The sequence below is a fragment of the Apis mellifera genome, linkage group LG1, assembly GCF_003254395.2.
Source record: "Apis mellifera strain DH4 linkage group LG1, Amel_HAv3.1, whole genome shotgun sequence".
In the NCBI taxonomy this organism is placed as follows: Eukaryota; Metazoa; Arthropoda; class Insecta; order Hymenoptera; family Apidae; genus Apis; species Apis mellifera.
Genome location: NC_037638.1, coordinates 21,006,401 through 21,024,879, shown reverse-complemented (window position 1 = coordinate 21,024,879; position 18,479 = coordinate 21,006,401). Strand labels below are relative to the sequence as shown.

Below are 18,479 nucleotides of genomic sequence, written 5' to 3'. Positions count from 1 at the left end.
AAATCATACTTCACTAAATTATTTTGTTTATTATAAATTGATTTGTTTTTATTATAAGTGATAAATATTACAACATATTTTAACTAAAATATATTGAATGATTTTTCATATTTGCTTTAATTAAATAATTGCAATTTTATCTTATATATACTTTCTAGTGGATCTATGCAGACATTTTTGCGATCGGATTTGATAAGTCCATTGAAACGTGTGTAGTTGACTTTAGTTTTATTATATATAAATTTATGGAAATATATTTTATTTTTAAGAAAGTAGATGAAATAGTAATAATTGTTTATTATATGTGTTTATTAGCTATTGTCAATATAACACGCTGTCATATTACATAGAAAAATCTATGTCATTGAGATATTTATTGGTTACATTAATAAAAAAATAAACATAAACAAAAAAAACTACTAACATAATACATGAATGATAGTTAACTACTTGCATGCGTAAAAATGCATTAAATGTACGATAACATAGGTATATTTTTATAATGAATAAAATGTATAAGATCATTTGTTATTAAATCTTATTTGAATTTATCATAAAAAATATTATTATCATTATAAATAATAAAATATTAATATCATTATAAAAAGGTTTGTGCAAACATCTTATATTAATGATAATAGTGTTTCTTAATAGTTTTTTAATAATGATTATATATAATAAAAATAATTTTAAACATAAAAATATTATAAAATAATTTTATGTTATAATAAATTTGACATTTTTTTATGTAAAATACAGTTTCATATAATATTAATACAATTATGGCAACTGAGATGAAAGATAATTTAATAGGTATACATGAAAAAGAAAATAGTAATCCACGTGCTATATTTTACAAAAAACCTATTAAAAAAGACAATTATAATTTAGATGTGGATAATATTGATACTTCTCAAGAAATAAGACGCCGACGGTTATTACAATTTCAAAAAAAGTATATTTTTAATATGTATTTATATTATAGTTTATAAAATATATATAAAATAAATATTATAAAAATAAAAATAATAATATATATTATTAGATGCAGAGATATTGCATTTAATGTTGGAAGAGGAATATTAGAAGAAGCATTTAACTCAGAAGAAGATGAATGTGAAGAAGAATTAGAAATTGAGGAAACGAATAAAAAAGGCTATCATTCTTTTAAACGCCAATTTAATCAAACAAAATATTATGCAAATCAATTAATGATGTCTGAATGGATGTTGGAAGTACCTCAAGATCTTTTAGGAAAATGGATTATAGTTCCTTGTCCTCAAGGGAAAAGAACTCTGGTTGTTGCATGTAAAGTATGTTAAAACAAAACAGAAAATATTCTTTTTTTACTATTTTATTTATTTTAGGGTATAACTAAAGCATATAATAAACGAGGTAATCGTCTTGGTAAATTCTATTCCGCACTTCCTGGTGGTAATCCATCTGAACATAGAAGTAGTTGTACCATTGTTGATTGTTTGTGGATAAAACAACAAAAGATATATTATATTTTAGATGTACTTGCATGGTCTAATCAATCATTAATGAATTGTGATGTAAGTATATTTATTTTCAAATTATATAATATTGTATATGTTATTGTGTATGTTACATATCTTATAATGCTGTAAAATTAAAAAAAGATTATTTATTTTAGACTGAATTTAGATTTTTTTGGTTAAAATCAAAATTACAAGAAATTGAAGAATTACATAAAAGGAATACATATAAAAATAGTTTTCCCATGTTATCTTTACCAAATATCAGTTGTGATACTGATATAAGTTTATCATTAGCAAATCTTCCAAATTTATATCCCTTAGATGGTTTACTATTTTATCATAAAGATGGACAATATACTAAAGGTCGTACTCCACTTGTAACATGGTTAAAACCTTTTATGTTATCGGAAGTACTTGGTGTTTCTGTACCACCACCACTTGATGAACAACCTGATGGGTATATAGATTTTGTACATTACATTCTTAATTGTCGTGCTAAAAAAAGAAAAGAAGAATCAGAAAATCAAGTAAGTTTATTTATTTTAATTTTGAAAAATAAATATTAATCTTATTACTTATTCATTTTTATTTCTAGATGGATATTGCAGATGAAAATTCCTAAAATTTTACTTTATTTTATTTATATAAACGAACTTCTTAAGGAAGTGAATTATAATTGACATATTGAAGATGTTAATAATACTTATATTTTATGAATGTAACTTTTGTGTTGTACAAATTTACTGGTAATAGTATTTGAAATCTAACATTAATATTTTATACAATCTGTGATATTTAAAAAAATTATACCAAATCCGAATAAATTTATAAAACATATGATGATATGAAAACTGCATATACTAATCCAAATTATTATGTTAAAATTAATATTACAATAATTTAACATTAATAATTTAAAATATATTATACAGATTACATCTCAAAATTTAATGTGTGAAACGTATCAAGAGCTTTTTCATTTAAATATAATAAAACACGATTCATAGTATCTGCACTCATTACTTTCATCTGAAAATAAAAAATAATATATTTTATAAAAAAAAAATCGTAAATGTATCTATAAGAATTAATACTATTTATTTACTTTATTTTCCATAATAGTAAGTGTTGGGAGATGAATTTTATGTAATGCACACAAGCCCAATTGTAAACCAGCAAGTTCTAAAATTTGAGAATATAAAACTTCACGGAATTTTTCTATATGTTCTAAATTAAAAGTCATTTCAAGACTTGCTTCATCATTTTGATCTTTTATAATTCTAAAAGAGAATTAATATAGGAATAGAAAACATTTTATTATTTTTATGCATATTACATAACTTTAAATATTTTTAATATTATATTTATAATATTTTCTACATAATATTTACAAATTTTAAAAGATATAAACACATACACTGTTAATATTTTTATTAAATCTAAAATTTTAAATTTTATTGTAATTGTATCTGTATCTGGTAATTCTGGTATTTTATATTCCATATGAATTTCATCTTTGCTTTTTGGTTGTTCCTCTTTAGTTATTGGAATAATTACAATTGGAATAAGCCATAGTAAATCATCTTCATGTGCAGATAATGTGACAATCATACAATCAAACATACGACTTAATATAGTATGAACAATTCCCATAGTACCTTGTGTACTACGACATAATAGAAGAGGTAATCTTATAGAACTATCAGTTAATGTATTTTTAGTACTTCTCCATGACAGAAATATTCCTTTATATATACATTTCTTTGAACTTTCTTCATTATTATTTTTTTCAGAATAAACTTCAATCTGTAATTATTTTTCTTATAAATATAATAAAAAATAATATAAATTTATTTTAATTTGGAATAAAAATAAGAAATTTCAATAACATTTCACAAATAATCATTAACAAATAATTTTTATTATATTTATAGTTTCAAATTGTTTATTACTATTATTATTACCTTTATTGGTGGTGGATCCATTGGACTAGGTCTCAATATTATATTTTCCATAATACAAAATTCTGTATTATATGTTACATCTTCTTGTGTTAAATTGTTTGCAATTTCTTCTCTTAATTTTTTTGCATATTGTTTTAAACATATTTCATCTTGATAAAAATTAAATAAAGTAGAAACTCCAAAAATAGTCCAAGTTTTATTTAATAATTCTGTAAAATATAAATATTACAATTTAACAATATTATTAATATTACAATAATAATTTTAATAAATTAATACAATAAAAATTTTAATATAGAAAATTTATTAAATATATATATATATATATATATATATATATATATATAATTATAATTATTACATTAAGTATAATTTAAAATAAAAACAGAATTTATTTATAATTCTTATAACAATTTATAATAAATTATATTTAACATACCTTGTAATGTATTAATATCTTCAATTTCTTCTGCTGGAGCAGAACTAATACCTAAACTAAATTGTTGTCTTCCTCTTGTTCGAGGAGTATACATTGTATGAATTGTACGATCACTATTTGATAGTATATTTTCTACATCATTTTCCATCTTATAATAAAATCATGAAATAAATATGTTAAAAAAAAATAAAATTTTGATAAAATCTTTATTTGTCAATATACAATTATTTGAAAAGATTCAAATTTTGAAATAAAACTTTATATAAAAAACTTTAGCAAGTGTTATGCGCATTTGAGTGCACAGGATATTTAACCCGCGCAAAAGCAACCAATGGAAAAACAGCTTAAAAAGAAAAGATATTCCAAAAAAGTATTTAGAATTCTTACGATCATGTTTCCATGGTATAAATTGTTATCAGAATATCGCATGTAAAAAGATAATAGATTAATTAATTACTATACTTATTCATTTTGTTTCTTAATTTTTTTTTATTAACTTCTTGATTAGATTGTGTAGTGCCTAAATTTTTAAGATTTTTAGTGTTTTTTATGTGAAAATAATAGTAGAGTTTAATTTAACAAATTCAATGTATATCGAAAAACAAAATTAATATACAATTAAAATCGAAAAACTTCTTTATCAAAAATTAAAATTAATATTATTACAATTAAAATTTTTAATTGAATGCTATTTATTTCTATTTTGTTTTATATATTTGCAAATTTTAAATTATTTTAAAATAGTTAATTGTTTATTAATGTAACCTTGTTTCTTAATATAACCTTCCTGAAAACTTTATTAATGTTAAATAATTTTTTATACACATTATGTTTGAATTTTAAATCTGTATAAGAATTTGTATTCGAATTTGATGTTAAATATAATATAATATAATATAATATATAATTAATATACAATATAACATACAATTTTTTTTATTACAAAACAATTGAAACACTATTCAACTAACTTCAAACGTTAAATTGATATGTATTAAATATTAGTTAAAAGTATATTTAAGTGCTAAATAGTTCTCAATAGTTTGATACATTTGTGAAATAAAAATTGCAAATTTCATATGCAATAAGTAATTTGTTGTAATATAGTATTACTTACTAGGGAAATTTTATATTATATACAGTTAAAGTAACTATATTTTAATACTTAATAATTTTTATGTTAAATTATCATTATATAATATTAAACATTTTTTAACTTGTAATACATTTTCTTTTTTAATACGAAAAATATTAATATAATATAATAATATTTAATTGATTATTTAAATGAATTAATATCAAATGTTTATTATTTATTTTTTTATATCGAATTTTATCATATATTGATAATAGTTGAGTTGTAAATCTATTGAGAGAGAGAGAGAGGGAGGGGAAAGAGAGAAAGGATTTATGTATATTTATATATATAAATTAAAAATATGCTACTTAATTATAAAAATTCAGTTTTTATATATGTGACAAAATATATGCAAAATAAGTTATATATGTATTCTTATTGGCGTTGAAGAATTGAACATCATTGTGTGTGTGCGTGTGTTTATTTCATCTCCCGCGCAAAAACGTTAAGAATCTAATGATATTTATTATTTATTTTTTTTAACTGTAGATAATATTTTAATATTTGAATGTTCACTATTAAAAAATTATGGGAACGATAGAAGTTACATTTCCGTTTGGTGGACAACCAGGAAAAATATTGAAATGGAGAGTTCGAATGGATACGATGGTTTCAGCGGGTAGAGTGTTACTTTTATATCAAAATGTTACTTCAGGAACGGAAGATAGCAAAGGACCTGAGAAAAAATATCGAGCTACACGATTTGGCCGTGTTACAAATATTTTAGCAAAAGAAGGAGATGTAGTACAACCTGGGTATATTCTTAACCTTATATTTATATGATATTTTGATATTTAATGTATTGTAATGATATAATATTGAATATATTATTTTTTATGCAAATAATATCAATTAAAAGATATCATTTTAATCATTATTTTTATATTTTTATCTTTAAATATATGACTCATATTATAGGCAAGTGATAATGACATTAGAAGGATGTAAACATCCTACTGTAATGAAAGATCTATGTGCAGAATGTGGTGTAGACTTAAGAGTTGAAGGAATTGGTAAAGAAAATGAAAATACAAAAATATCACAAGCTAGTGTACCAATGGTACATAGTGTACCAGAATTAAAAGTATGCCCGGAATTGGCTGAAAAGATTGGAAAGGAAGATGAACAACGGCTTTTGAATGACCGTAAATTAGCATTACTTGTAGATCTTGATCAAACAATTGTTCATACAACAAATGATAATGTTCCACCTAATATGAAAGTAAATATTTTATTAATAATATGTTAATTAATAATTAATTAATTAATAATTAAGAATTAATTAATAGTTTAATCTTAATTATAATCTTAATAATAATCTTAATCTTAATAATATAAGTATTATTTATTATTATTATTATATATTATTATTATATAACATAATTAAACATATTATATATATAAGTATTATTATATTTTTTAAGGATGTTTATCATTATCAACTTTATGGACCAAATTCTCCATGGTATCATACTCGTTTAAGGCCTAATACTCGACACTTTCTTTCTGAAATGAGTCGTTTATATGAATTACATATATGTACATTTGGAGCAAGAAACTATGCACATACTGTAGCAGCATTATTGGATAAAGATGGAACTTTATTTTCTCATAGAATACTTTCAAGAGATGAATGTTTTGATCCTGCATCAAAAACAGCTAATCTTAAGTATGATTATAATTATTATTTTATGAAAAGAGATTCAATCTTATTAAATAATTTGTTACAGAGCTTTATTTCCATGTGGAGATGATTTAGTATGTATTATAGATGATAGGGAGGATGTATGGCAAGGATGTGGAAATTTAGTTCAAGTTAAACCTTATCACTTCTTTCGTCATACTGGTGACATACATGCACCTCCAGGATTAGAAAAAAATGATATTTCAATTTTACCCGAATTACAAAATATAAATGAGATTTGCACTGATGAAAATGTAGGTGAAACAGATAAAAATGGTGCATCTGAATTAACAAATGAAAAGAATATAGTTGATAATAATTTTAAAAAAGAGATTAAAGAAATTGTTGAAAGTAAAGAAAATGAACGTGAATTTATAGAAAAAAATGATGAAAATACCAAAGATGACATCAAGAATAATGTTGATTCTAATAATGAAAACAAAGATAATAAAATACCAGAAACAAAACAAAGTTTAATACTATCTGAATCAATACAAGATATTAAAAATGTGGATAAAAATCCTGATGAAAATAATATTTTAGATGAAGATGATGATGATTATTTATTATATTTAGAAGATATTCTTCGTAGAATTCATACCGAATTTTATGCTACTATGGAAAAAGAAGGTGGACGGAAATCATTAAGAGATATTATTCCACGAGTAAGAGCTCAAGTGTTAAAAGGAGTACATTTAACTTTTAGTGGATTAATACCTACTCATCAAAAACTTCATCAAAGTCGAGCTTATAAAGTTGCCAGAGCATTTGGAGCAGAAGTAGCACAAGTAATATTAATTTTTTTTTTTTTTATTACTTTTCTTTCTAATATCTAATATCTTCATTTTAATATATTATCATATTGTAGGATTTATCAAAAAAAACTACTCATCTAGTTGCTATAAGACCTGGCACAGCAAAAGCTAATACAGCAAAAAAAAATCCGAATATAAAAATTGTAAATCCAGATTGGCTTTGGACTTGTGCAGAACGTTGGGAACATGTTGATGAGCGTTTATTTCCACTTACTACAAAAGTATATAAATAAATATTAAATAAATATAAGTGATAATAAAATATGACAATAAAACGTGACAATAAAATTATTAATTTTAATGAAAATAATAAAAATGATAAAGATGATAATAAATTCAGATTATAAATTTAATTTTAATTATTTGTATAATGAATAATTATATTTTTGCAGGCACGTGCATCTAGAATTCCGCCTCCACATTGTAGTAGTCCAGAACGTATAGAAGAACCAGAAAAAAATATAGAAGATAATTTTGCTGATAGTATTAATCCTTTAATGTCATTCACACCTGAAGAAATAGAAATTATGGATAAAGAAGTTGAAGAAGATATGGATGATCAAGAATTAGATGCACCAATTTTTGATACAGAGGATTTAGATGATGAAGAAGCATGTGATAAAAAAACTTTTCACAGAAATTCTGATTCTGATGATTCTACAAATCATGATCGTATGTTTAATTTATGTATTTTATTTTATGATTAAAATATTAATAATATAAGGATATTAAATTAAATTTTAAATTAATTAAAAAATTAATAACAAAGAAATACTGGAATTAAAAATTATTTTGTTTTATTTACATATTTAATGACTATAAATATTTTTCAAGTTATAAAACATAAAAAAAATTATGAACAAAATGCAATTATATCAAAAATGCAAAAGATTTTTTTAATTAATATTAAAAAATTAATATTAATTAATATTTTAATTAAATATTATTTTATTATATATTTTATTATATAAGTAGAAATTTATATAAAAAGATTTTTTTTTGATTATTATTTGAATTTTTTAATAGGAAGCAATATAAATGAACCAATAAGAAAGAAAAAGAAATTTTCTAATGAAAGTTCAGAAGATGATCATTCATCAAGTGACAAAGATGATACATTAGATGATGATGATGATCCTGTAACACGTTTTAGAAGAGGAGAAAGTTTACCTGATGATCTAGATTTAGGTGATAATTCACAAGATTCAGTTGAAGATTTGGAAATAATGGATAATGAAGATGAGCGAGAATGGAATGAAATGGGAGCAGCACTTGAAAGAGAATTCCTTTCTGAATAATTCATTAACAAATTGCCTATTTTGTTTTTATGAATTAATTTTCATATTATTTGTAAATTTTGAATCGATTGTTGTCACTTTTTAAAATGTTTGTAGAATTCTGATTCATGTAGTTTGCAATTTTATAAAAAATTTAAAACAATGTTTTTAACAAAAAAAATGTAAAAGAATTATTTTGTATTTAATTATTAAATTTAAAATATATGCAGAAATATAAATAAAGTTAATATTATTTCTATTAAATCATTTATGATAGTTTTATTAATTATAAAAAAATGTTGGCTGTATGCTAATATAAATAATGAATACGTAAAATGTTTAATTTTTATTTACAAATTTTGTTTGAAAAAATTAAGTTAAATTAAATATATTTTTTTTCCAGAAATAATATTAATTTGAATAAAATAAATATATTATTTTCAATATATTATTATTTATTAATATTTAAATATACATTTGTGAAATATTATGGATTTATAGCATATGGATCAAAATCTTTTGGATCATCGCTGTATTTCATATATGTCTTTTTACTTGTAAAATCTTTTTTATTTTCCATGCTTCCTCTTTTTGATAGTTCATCATATTTATACTTGGATTTTAATTCTCCAAAGAGTTTAGCATTATCTTCTATATCATCCCTAGTTATATTAAATATAAAATTATAATTTCAAATAAATCATTTTAAATTATTTTAAATGATTGCAAAAAATACATACTATATCTATACTATATTATAGTAATATTATATATAAAATAAAGAATATATAATGTACCTATATTGTCCAGCAACAACCTTTTTACCAGTAATAGGATCTGTAATATCACCTAGAGGATAAATAACTTCAATAACCTATGAATAATAATTGAAATTATAAATATAAAATATTGTGATATTCCAAATTTAATTTTTATAACATACATACCTTATGAGTGATAATTCGTGTTAATTTTTTTGGTAAATTTTGTATTAAAACTGTATCACCTGTTTTACAAAGTTTTTCAGGATCATGAGCATAAACAAATTCAAATTTATTAAAGTACTGAAATATAATAAATGAATACATAACCTCAACTAAGCATTTATGAGAATATTTTAGGTTTACGTACCATTAAAAGATGTTTATCTAATTCTAAACGACGTACTCGTATTTTAGCAGCATTTTGTTTAGAAGAAGGTACACATATCCCCAATAGATAGGTACAAATTTCTTTTGTTACAGTATTTTTTGCCATCACTTTGTATCTATTATATTATCATTTGTAATCTGTATGTAATATGTGTTGTACTAATTATAAAATAATTATTTCATAATTAAATGAAAAGATAATCTAATTAATTTATATATTTATAAGAATATATTTTTTTTAAATCATTTTATTAATTCTTATGTTTCAATAAATTCGCATTTATATTTTTATCATTTCTTAAAATTATTATGTATTATAACAGAATTATTATGTAATTTATAACAGAATGTTTTTCTTATGTATTTTCTTTTTATCATATAACATTTTTTAAAATTATTATAAATTTATAGGAGAATATAATTTTGAAAAATAATGTTCTATAACATTGTCATAAAATTTATAAAAAATTTTTTGTAAAAAAAGAAATGTACTTAATATTTATATATCTTGAGCAATAGATAGACAGTATTATCAGCATCAGCATCCAAGAATACTCTAGGGGTCCATGAGCTTTAATAATAATTAATCTCCAACTACTAACAGCGTAACTCTAGTTTTCGATAATGGTGCACTCAATTACGCGCTTCCTTAATTAATAACATCGTAGATACTGAATATAATTCGAACGAGAAAAGAATAGATAAGAAGATGAACATATTGCATTTTATTTTATTATATTATTTAATTGATTCTTTATTTATTCTTTATTCTTTTTTTATGAAATTTGGTATTATTGTTGTAATTACTTATAATACTTGACATTTTTTTTTAATCAATTTGTGTAGAACTATTTTGTGAAAAATAATTTGATGTATCTCAAAAAAAAAAAAGTATTTCACAAAAATTAGTTAAAAATATAACGAGTAAATTAAAAATATTATAGAAATATATATAAGTATATTTATAGTGCATAATTAAATTTTTTTAAAATATTAAAATGAAAGAAATTTAACATATTAATATTAAAGTATATAACATTTTAATAAATTTAATATTCTTTTCGCCAATAATGTCTATATTTCTGTCTATATAATTTTTTACATGAATTTATAGAAATATTTTTCATAAAACGCAAGTGTGACGAAAAATAAAGAATAATATATTTATATTTGTTTCCTGATTTATGAATTCTAAAAAGAAAAATATGATCTCTATCTACTTTTTTAGATATCCCATTTTGAAACTTTGGCATCTACATATAGTACTGCAAATTTTACATATAATACTGCAATCAAATCATCATAATACTGTAATCAAAATAATGGAGGCATTTATATATTGTATATATATTTTTTGTATTTTTAATGTTATATATCATCATCAAAAATACATTAAATATATATACTTAGAGTGACAATATTTTAATTTTGAATTTTATTTTTTTGAAAAAATTTCTGAAAATATTGTTTACTTTTGACGTGATAACTTTGAATAATGGAGTTCTCTTCCTTAGCAGAACATAAAGAGATTTCATATAATATAAATGATCATCATAAGATTTAATGATATTAATGCATATGAAACAAAATATCATGGAACATTACACTATTCTTTTGGTTCATCTAACTGATAGTTTTATCTTGTATAAACTTTCTTTTCACTATCTTTTCTTCTTCTGTCTCGTAAACATAATTACTGTTCCTTGAAATTTATTTTTATTACATATATAATAATTTTTTGTAATACGAAGTTCTGTATCGAAGTGCATCGTTTAATTATTACGGTGCATTGATTTCTAAAAGACTGATTATGTTAGTCTAATGCACACCTCGTATAAATCGAAAACTCTTCTTCAACGTTATCCATTTTCTAGATTGGAGACCCAAAATAAAATAAAATAAAGCGAACACATGGACAAAAATCTTTCTGTGTATTTCTTTGGTTGGCAATACGTACCAAACATTTATCGCAGCAAACTTTGTGTCTTTAATCTATGTTCATGAGATATTAGAGAAACTTTTGAAGTATTTTTCTTACTTTTTCTTTTTTATAAAATTATATATAATTTAAAAAAATGAAGTCAGAAGAAATACTTTTTTGCAACAACAAAGACTTTCTTTAAATTAATATTTAAAAATTTTTTTGTTTCTATTTTGAAAAAAATATTTAAATAAATAAGATTTTATTTAAAAGAATTCGTAATATACGAGGTAATTTATTTATAATGATTAACATTTTTATATATAAATATTTAGAATTTTATATAATTAATTAATATTAGAAAAAATTGTTAAAAAATTATAATGAAAAAATATGTCTCTAAAATAAAAATTTATTTAAATAAAATTTATTTAAATAAAATAACATTTATTTAAATAAAATTCGATCTAATGCTCGATCGAATTAAACAACGCATCGATAGTAATTTTGCAAATCGATATATATCGAATCGATATACCGAACTCGATCATGCTCGAGTATAACAGTCAAGACAGTCCATTTTCATTTTAACGCAGAGATAAAAGTTTTATTATTTTTTTGTATAAAAAGAATTGTAATATAATATAATTAATTATAACAATAATAATATAATAATAATAATAATTGAATTAAGCTCATTTAATATAAATGTCCAATTGGAAATGGCAAAAGAACTATTGACTGATAGACTGATAGAGATTTTACGAGATTATATTAATACCAAGTATTCTATAACGCAATATTATTTATAACTTTTTAAATAATATATTATTTACGAAAAAAAATTCCTCGTAAATCATGCTAACCAAAGTAAAAAAGTAAAGAAGTCTCATTCTGAATAAATAAATTAATAATTAACTAAGTTGTTATGAATTTATAATATGCTATACTAATTTAATAATCATATATTTTTCACTTTACAGTAAATTTTTGCTTGCGTGTATTTCGCGAATCAAGACAGAGGATAGAAAGGATATGATGCAGAGAGAAAGTCAGTAAGTTTGAAAGTTAGCGAAAGGTTGAAAACATTGATAAAAGGAAAGAGGAGCCTTTTGACAAAACCGAAGGAATTTCTTTTCTTCACTCTTCCTAGATTCTCTTTCAGACCTTATTCCTGATCCTTGAAAGGAGATATCGTCGTTTAGCCTTTTTCTGTCAATGTCCTCTCAGAGATCCTCCCGGGGTTATTTCCGACCTATAAAGGTTTGTCTATGCCGTATAGAGTAAGGACGAAGTATTGTCGAAGGATACAAATGTGGGCAGATGTTACTCGGTGAAAAATTCCTAGCTCGACCGAGTCAGGCAAGTGCAATTTAGTTTTATAGGTGACTCGTCGAACTCGAGGCAGTCGAGTATTTCAAACGTCCGCTTTTCATTTTACCGGTTACTAGATGAATACATTTTAACGACGTGATCATTTTACGAAAATACACATTCACTCTTTGCTTTACACTCTTGACTCTATCTCTGTCTGCCCATTTCATTGTGAGGAAAAATCATTATCATTCGAAAAATATTTTCGCGAAGATGTACGAATATTTTAGTCAAAATGTATTGTGAATAGAGAGGATGAATTCGTAAAAGATTTTGGATGGAAATCATGTTGGAAATGATATAATAAAAATTTTAATGTTAATTACATTTGCATATGTATGCACTTCAATTGATATTCTTTTGAACAAATATTTATTGTTCTCTAGTTGTTTTTCCATAATACTTTTTCTTAGATAATAAATGGGCTATAATTTAATTTTCTTCCATTATAGATTTTGAAAAAATAATTACTTATAATATTATTACTCCAATCTATTTTTGTGTCTCGAGAAATTTCTTCTTTATTTTGACACATAACCTGATTTGCGATTTCACGATAAACATTTTCTTATCTTATTAGTTTCTTATTTTCTCGAATTTATATCAATTTGCTCACGTATAAATTAATCAATTAAATCAAATTAATAAAAATTGTGATATATTACATGATGTAGTTTTTAGTAGTATTACATGTTAGTTTTTTTTATTTTCAGGAAAATATTTAAATATGGAAGATGTATTCAATTTGTCGTGATGAAATCTTTCCTGTGGTCAGTGATTATCATTCATTTTAAAAATGGAAAAATGCTTATCAATCATTTTTATTAAAATTTTACCGATTATTCTATTAACTATGAATTTTTAAAATTATTATTTTAGTTTTTCAACTACTTTCTTTAATAATATCTCTAATCCCAAAATAATATGATGTAATTTAAAAAATTTTTTTTTAATAATATATTTCTGGAATTTTCTAAAAGAATACAATTTCATCTGAAATAGCATGACAAACATAATATAGAAGAAATACAAAGAATAGATTTATCAATGTATTTTTATATTATTTAGTTTTGAGTTCATATAATTGTCACATCATTCTCATATTATTGATTATAGAATTAAAATAATTAAATAAAATAATTGGGAAGAAAAAAATGATAATAATTAAATATTTAACATAAGAATATTATTAGTATATAAAATTCAAATTTTGCATGAGACATAGAAATAAAAGAGAAAAATGATTATCAATGATTATGATTTGATAATAGATTATTATTAAAAAAGATTTATATTCAATATAAAAAAATTCCTTATAAAGATTTATAATGTTCCATTTTTAAATAATTTTTATATTCTTTTTTTATGTTTTCTAATTTTTAGTATTTGTCTTAATCTTGCTCTTAATTTCTTTGAAGCTTTATTAGCTTTATTTAATTTAATCTTTATATTAAATTTTTTTTCTATATTTCAGACTTTTTTAATTTTTTATTTTTAAATTAATTTATTCTTATTATATTTTTTACAAGATTTTGTAATTGTTTTTCAAATTATAATGTTTGAAATTTTAAAAATATTAATTATAGTATAATATAATTATTAGAAATATTATATATTATTTATATATTATCTTAATTTTCTTTTTTTATATTATTTTTTTAAATTCATTAATTTTTATTTTAAATTCTTTTATTACATTTCAGATTTTTTAAATTCATTTTTATTAATTATTTTTTATAATCAATTTTTATATTAATTTTAATAACTTATTATTATTATATATTTTATATTGATAGATATTTATAAGCTTTTGATTTTATAAAAATATATATTTTGAAAATTTTGAGAGTCAATCAGTATAAGTTACATTCTCTGAAAATGAGTTACATACAAAATGGCTTCAAAAATCTCTTTATTATTTCTTTTTCTTTAAATTTTCAGATAAATTAATTAAATATTTTAATAGTTTAGTAATTAAATTCATTTGTTAATTAAATATATAAATAAAGAGATTAAATTATAGTCAAATATCAAATTAAAGTTGTTTTTAAAAGTGATTTATAGAAATGATTGATTGACTTCCAAGTATATTATATAAAATATTTTGAATTTAGCGCGATTTAAATAAATAAAGAACCATTCTGTTTCAGCCAATCAGAAAATTATTAGGTGAATTTGTAACACATGGCGTCATTTAGTTAAAAATTATCGTGACAGTGGTGTGGCGTATTGTCTTTTGTGACTTCTTTGTGATATAGTAAGTAATTCTATTACTATTTTATTATTGAATTTATAAATTATTATGTTAACTTCATTTATTTAATAATCCATTATAATAATAAAGTTAATTTTTTGAGTTGTTTGTGCTTTTTCTTTTGGTCTATTTGATTGTTAGGTTATCGGTAGGATTGTTAGGTACCTTATATTATATTATAAACTTCTGAGTCAAGATTTTAGTTCAATTATTACTTTATTTTAATATGATTTTAATTTTATATCTTTATTTTATGATTTTGATTTTCATTTATATATATTATGTCGGGATAATTTCGAAGAAAGTATGATATATTACAAAGCTTATATATAGCTTATATAGTTAATAATTTTCCTGCAAATGTAAGTTATATTTTTTTCACAAAGATATATTTAAAATAAATTTTTGTTATCTTTTTATTCATACTCTTGTATAACAAGTGTACAAAGTAATTAGTTTATTAAAATTAAAGAATCAGTTTTTTTTTAAAAAATTTTATTAATTCGAATATTTTTTTTTTCTAAGTATATTTATTTGTATTATTTATATATTTGTCTTTATTTTTTGTACATGTTATCAAGAGTAAATATTTTTTATTATTATTAATTCTAAAAAATTAAGCATTTATATCCACTTATGTTCGATTTGATGTCAAATTATTGAACGTATCTTCTTTCAAATTATGATTCGATAATCGAAATTATAACACGAGATATCGTTCTATCGAATATGTCAATCTATCGATAATAATGATGTTCAGATGCGTCATTTTTTAAAAATATGTTATTATATAAATTACATTATTTCAGTAATATATTTTCTTCTTCTAAATGCGTCTATTTGAACTATTATTATATGTTTATCTCTCTTTTCCATTTATCGTGCCTGAGGATATAAACATTTCTTATAAGAAATGATTCATGCCCATACACGTTCGATTTGTTGTCGAACTATTTATCCCCCTCTCTAATTAATTCGATTATCGAAACTGGTGCGAGGTGTCAGTTTAATATCGATATTAGTGGTGTTTAGACGTTTTCTTAAAGTGTGTGATTTATTGCGCAGTATTTATTTCATAGTGATTTTTTTTATTTTATAGTGATTTGTTGATATATTATGGTATATAATTAATATTTCTTTATTATTATAATTAATTCGTATATAATTATATAATTTAGAAACTAAATTATTATTTTTTTCTTTATTTATCTATTTTAAGGTTAGGTTTAGGTTTATATTTAGGTAGCTCATATTTCTAAAAAAAATAAAATTTATTCTTTTCATTCTTTTATTGAAATAAAATTATTAAATATTTAATTCTTAGATTTTCAAGCTTGTAATAGATAAAATTTTAACTTTTATCACAATAATTGTATTAGAATATTAATCTTTATTTTTTTTAAAGTTTAAAAATTAATAGGAATAATTGTTTATTATTTAAAAATTTTCAAATAATGAATACAATATTTTTTAAAAAAAGAATTAATATTATTATTTATTAATTTGATATTATTTTTTTTATTAAAGGTGCTGATCGTGAAGAATTTTTTTGGGATTTAGTGTTGAAAACTATTTGTGACTATGCAATTATTTGTGTATAATGCAATCAGTAGAATCAGTGTTTGTTTCATAATAATCTTCATATTTCTTAAAACAGTTAGTTTTAATTATAATAAATTTTTCGCGAATCATTATTAGAATCATTGTTTTTTCGTCGATTATAATTTATATAATAATTTTATGTAATAATCTTTTATTTATATATTTTTTAAATATTCGTTTTCGATATATGTTAGAATTATATGTGTGTTCCTATCAAGAAAATAAAGCGATCATCCATATGAAGAGGTAATTATTTTTGTAATATTTTTCTTTAATTTATTTTAATCTTTGTTATAAGACAATCGAAAAAATTAAAGTTTTATTATCCCTTCATTGAAATAAAATTATATTAAATTTTCAATTTTGTATTTTAAGTTTTTAAAGAATTTTAATTTTCATTATTATTAGAGATCATTAAAATTTCAATTCATATATTATATTATTCTATTGTAAATTTAATAACTTAATATTTCAATATTTTCAAATATCATTCAGGATTCTATTTTAAATTATAATATTCTACGTTTTATTATAGATTTCTTCTACGGTCTTCTAATATTACTGAAGATTTCTCCTGAATCAACTATTAATGGTATTCTTCGCATCTTATGGTGAGTCGCATGTATTTTTGTTCCTCTGATCACTCAATCATGTCGTAGGATGAAAGGTCCGAATCGACACGAGTGATTAGTTGTATACGTAGAATTTTGCGAGCACAGTGATCATGGGTATTTATTATACTTTTGAGTAGTAGCATTATTTTTTTATTTATTAGTTCAGGTTAGATCTTCTTGTACATCGCGTTTTAGAATATTATTAAATTCAGAAATTTTCTAATAATGTATAAGTATTGTACATATAGTTTCTGCTGAGTAAAATTAGTATCTAAAATTAAAAAATTGTAAAATTAAAATATTCATATGAATATTCATACGTATGGATAAGTAAATGATGAATAATTGAAAAGATTTCAAAAAACTAGTGAAGAAGTCGGATATCCTTATATTTATTAAATGAACAATAGTTATAAGAATATAAATTATTGATAAAACGATAATTCATTTTCAATTTTGTTTCGTATTAATATTTTAAATAATTTGATCATTTGATTGTTAATATCATAAATGAAATTTCTTATATTTCTTTGAAATATAGAGAACTTTTAATAAAGTTTTATTTTATTCGTATTAAATATATAAAATTTTACACAAAATGTACAAGAAGATATTTCGCGACAGGCAGATTTGGAATCAAAGCAATAAATTTTGAACATTATTTTACATGTTTTCGAAAATATGTTTTGATGAAAGGATCGCCTGAGGTTATCTCTATTAATATTTTACTTAGAGTATTAATAT

The 18,479-nt window shown here is 21.4% G+C and overlaps 5 protein-coding genes across 7 annotated transcripts in view; 3 read left to right on the top strand and 2 right to left on the bottom strand.

Annotated features, from left to right (window-relative positions):
• Positions 1 to 96: 96 nt before the first annotated feature.
• On the top strand, positions 97 to 2,339 carry LOC551281 (snurportin-1). Of its 2 annotated transcripts, XM_026446109.1 has the most exons (7): positions 97 to 208; positions 316 to 489; positions 760 to 955; positions 1,046 to 1,313; positions 1,368 to 1,556; positions 1,658 to 2,029; positions 2,098 to 2,124. In XM_026446109.1, exons 2-7 carry the CDS (start codon positions 474 to 476, stop codon positions 2,122 to 2,124), a joined length of 1,068 nt encoding a protein of 355 aa, XP_026301894.1. In that variant the 5' UTR covers positions 97 to 208; positions 316 to 473. The 2 variants fall into 2 exon arrangements, with proteins under 2 accessions (XP_026301894.1, XP_026301895.1); XM_026446110.1 differs by lacking the exon at positions 97 to 208 and having other exon boundaries at positions 248 to 489; positions 2,098 to 2,339.
• LOC100576938 (centromere protein L) lies at positions 2,226 to 5,040 on the bottom strand. Of its 2 annotated transcripts, none has more exons than XM_026446111.1 (6): positions 5,023 to 5,040; positions 3,906 to 4,053; positions 3,467 to 3,675; positions 2,920 to 3,308; positions 2,608 to 2,782; positions 2,226 to 2,531 (listed from the first exon to the last, which is right to left on the bottom strand). In XM_026446111.1, exons 2-6 carry the CDS (start codon positions 4,051 to 4,053, stop codon positions 2,436 to 2,438), a joined length of 1,017 nt encoding a protein of 338 aa, XP_026301896.1. In that variant the 5' UTR covers positions 5,023 to 5,040; the 3' UTR covers positions 2,226 to 2,435. The 2 variants fall into 2 exon arrangements, with proteins under 2 accessions (XP_026301896.1, XP_016770824.1); XM_016915335.2 differs by lacking the exon at positions 5,023 to 5,040 and adding an exon at positions 4,834 to 4,957.
• Positions 5,041 to 5,292: 252 nt separating this feature from the next.
• Positions 5,293 to 9,010, top strand: LOC551207 (RNA polymerase II subunit A C-terminal domain phosphatase). Its single transcript, XM_623602.5, has 8 exons — positions 5,293 to 5,453; positions 5,533 to 5,798; positions 5,962 to 6,265; positions 6,468 to 6,712; positions 6,774 to 7,515; positions 7,596 to 7,763; positions 7,935 to 8,214; positions 8,569 to 9,010. Exons 2-8 carry the CDS (start codon positions 5,572 to 5,574, stop codon positions 8,838 to 8,840), a joined length of 2,238 nt encoding a protein of 745 aa, XP_623605.2. The 5' UTR covers positions 5,293 to 5,453; positions 5,533 to 5,571; the 3' UTR covers positions 8,841 to 9,010.
• Positions 9,011 to 9,253: 243 nt separating this feature from the next.
• On the bottom strand, positions 9,254 to 10,626 carry LOC551158 (28S ribosomal protein S17, mitochondrial). The gene is made up of 5 exons (XM_623553.4): positions 10,463 to 10,626; positions 9,951 to 10,108; positions 9,767 to 9,883; positions 9,617 to 9,693; positions 9,254 to 9,481 (listed from the first exon to the last, which is right to left on the bottom strand). The coding sequence occupies exons 2-5, from the start codon at positions 10,074 to 10,076 to the stop codon at positions 9,307 to 9,309; spliced, it is 495 nt and encodes a 164-aa protein (XP_623556.1). The 5' UTR covers positions 10,077 to 10,108; positions 10,463 to 10,626; the 3' UTR covers positions 9,254 to 9,306.
• Positions 10,627 to 17,668: 7,042 nt separating this feature from the next.
• Positions 17,669 to 18,479, top strand: part of LOC724195 (B-cell receptor CD22) — a 309,575-nt gene continuing 308,764 nt past the window's right edge. Inside the window, exon 1 of the mRNA XM_016915573.2 lies at positions 17,669 to 17,732. Coding sequence (XP_016771062.1) covers positions 17,711 to 17,732 — 22 coding nt within the window. The 5' untranslated portion in view covers positions 17,669 to 17,710. The remainder of the gene's footprint in view (positions 17,733 to 18,479) is intronic.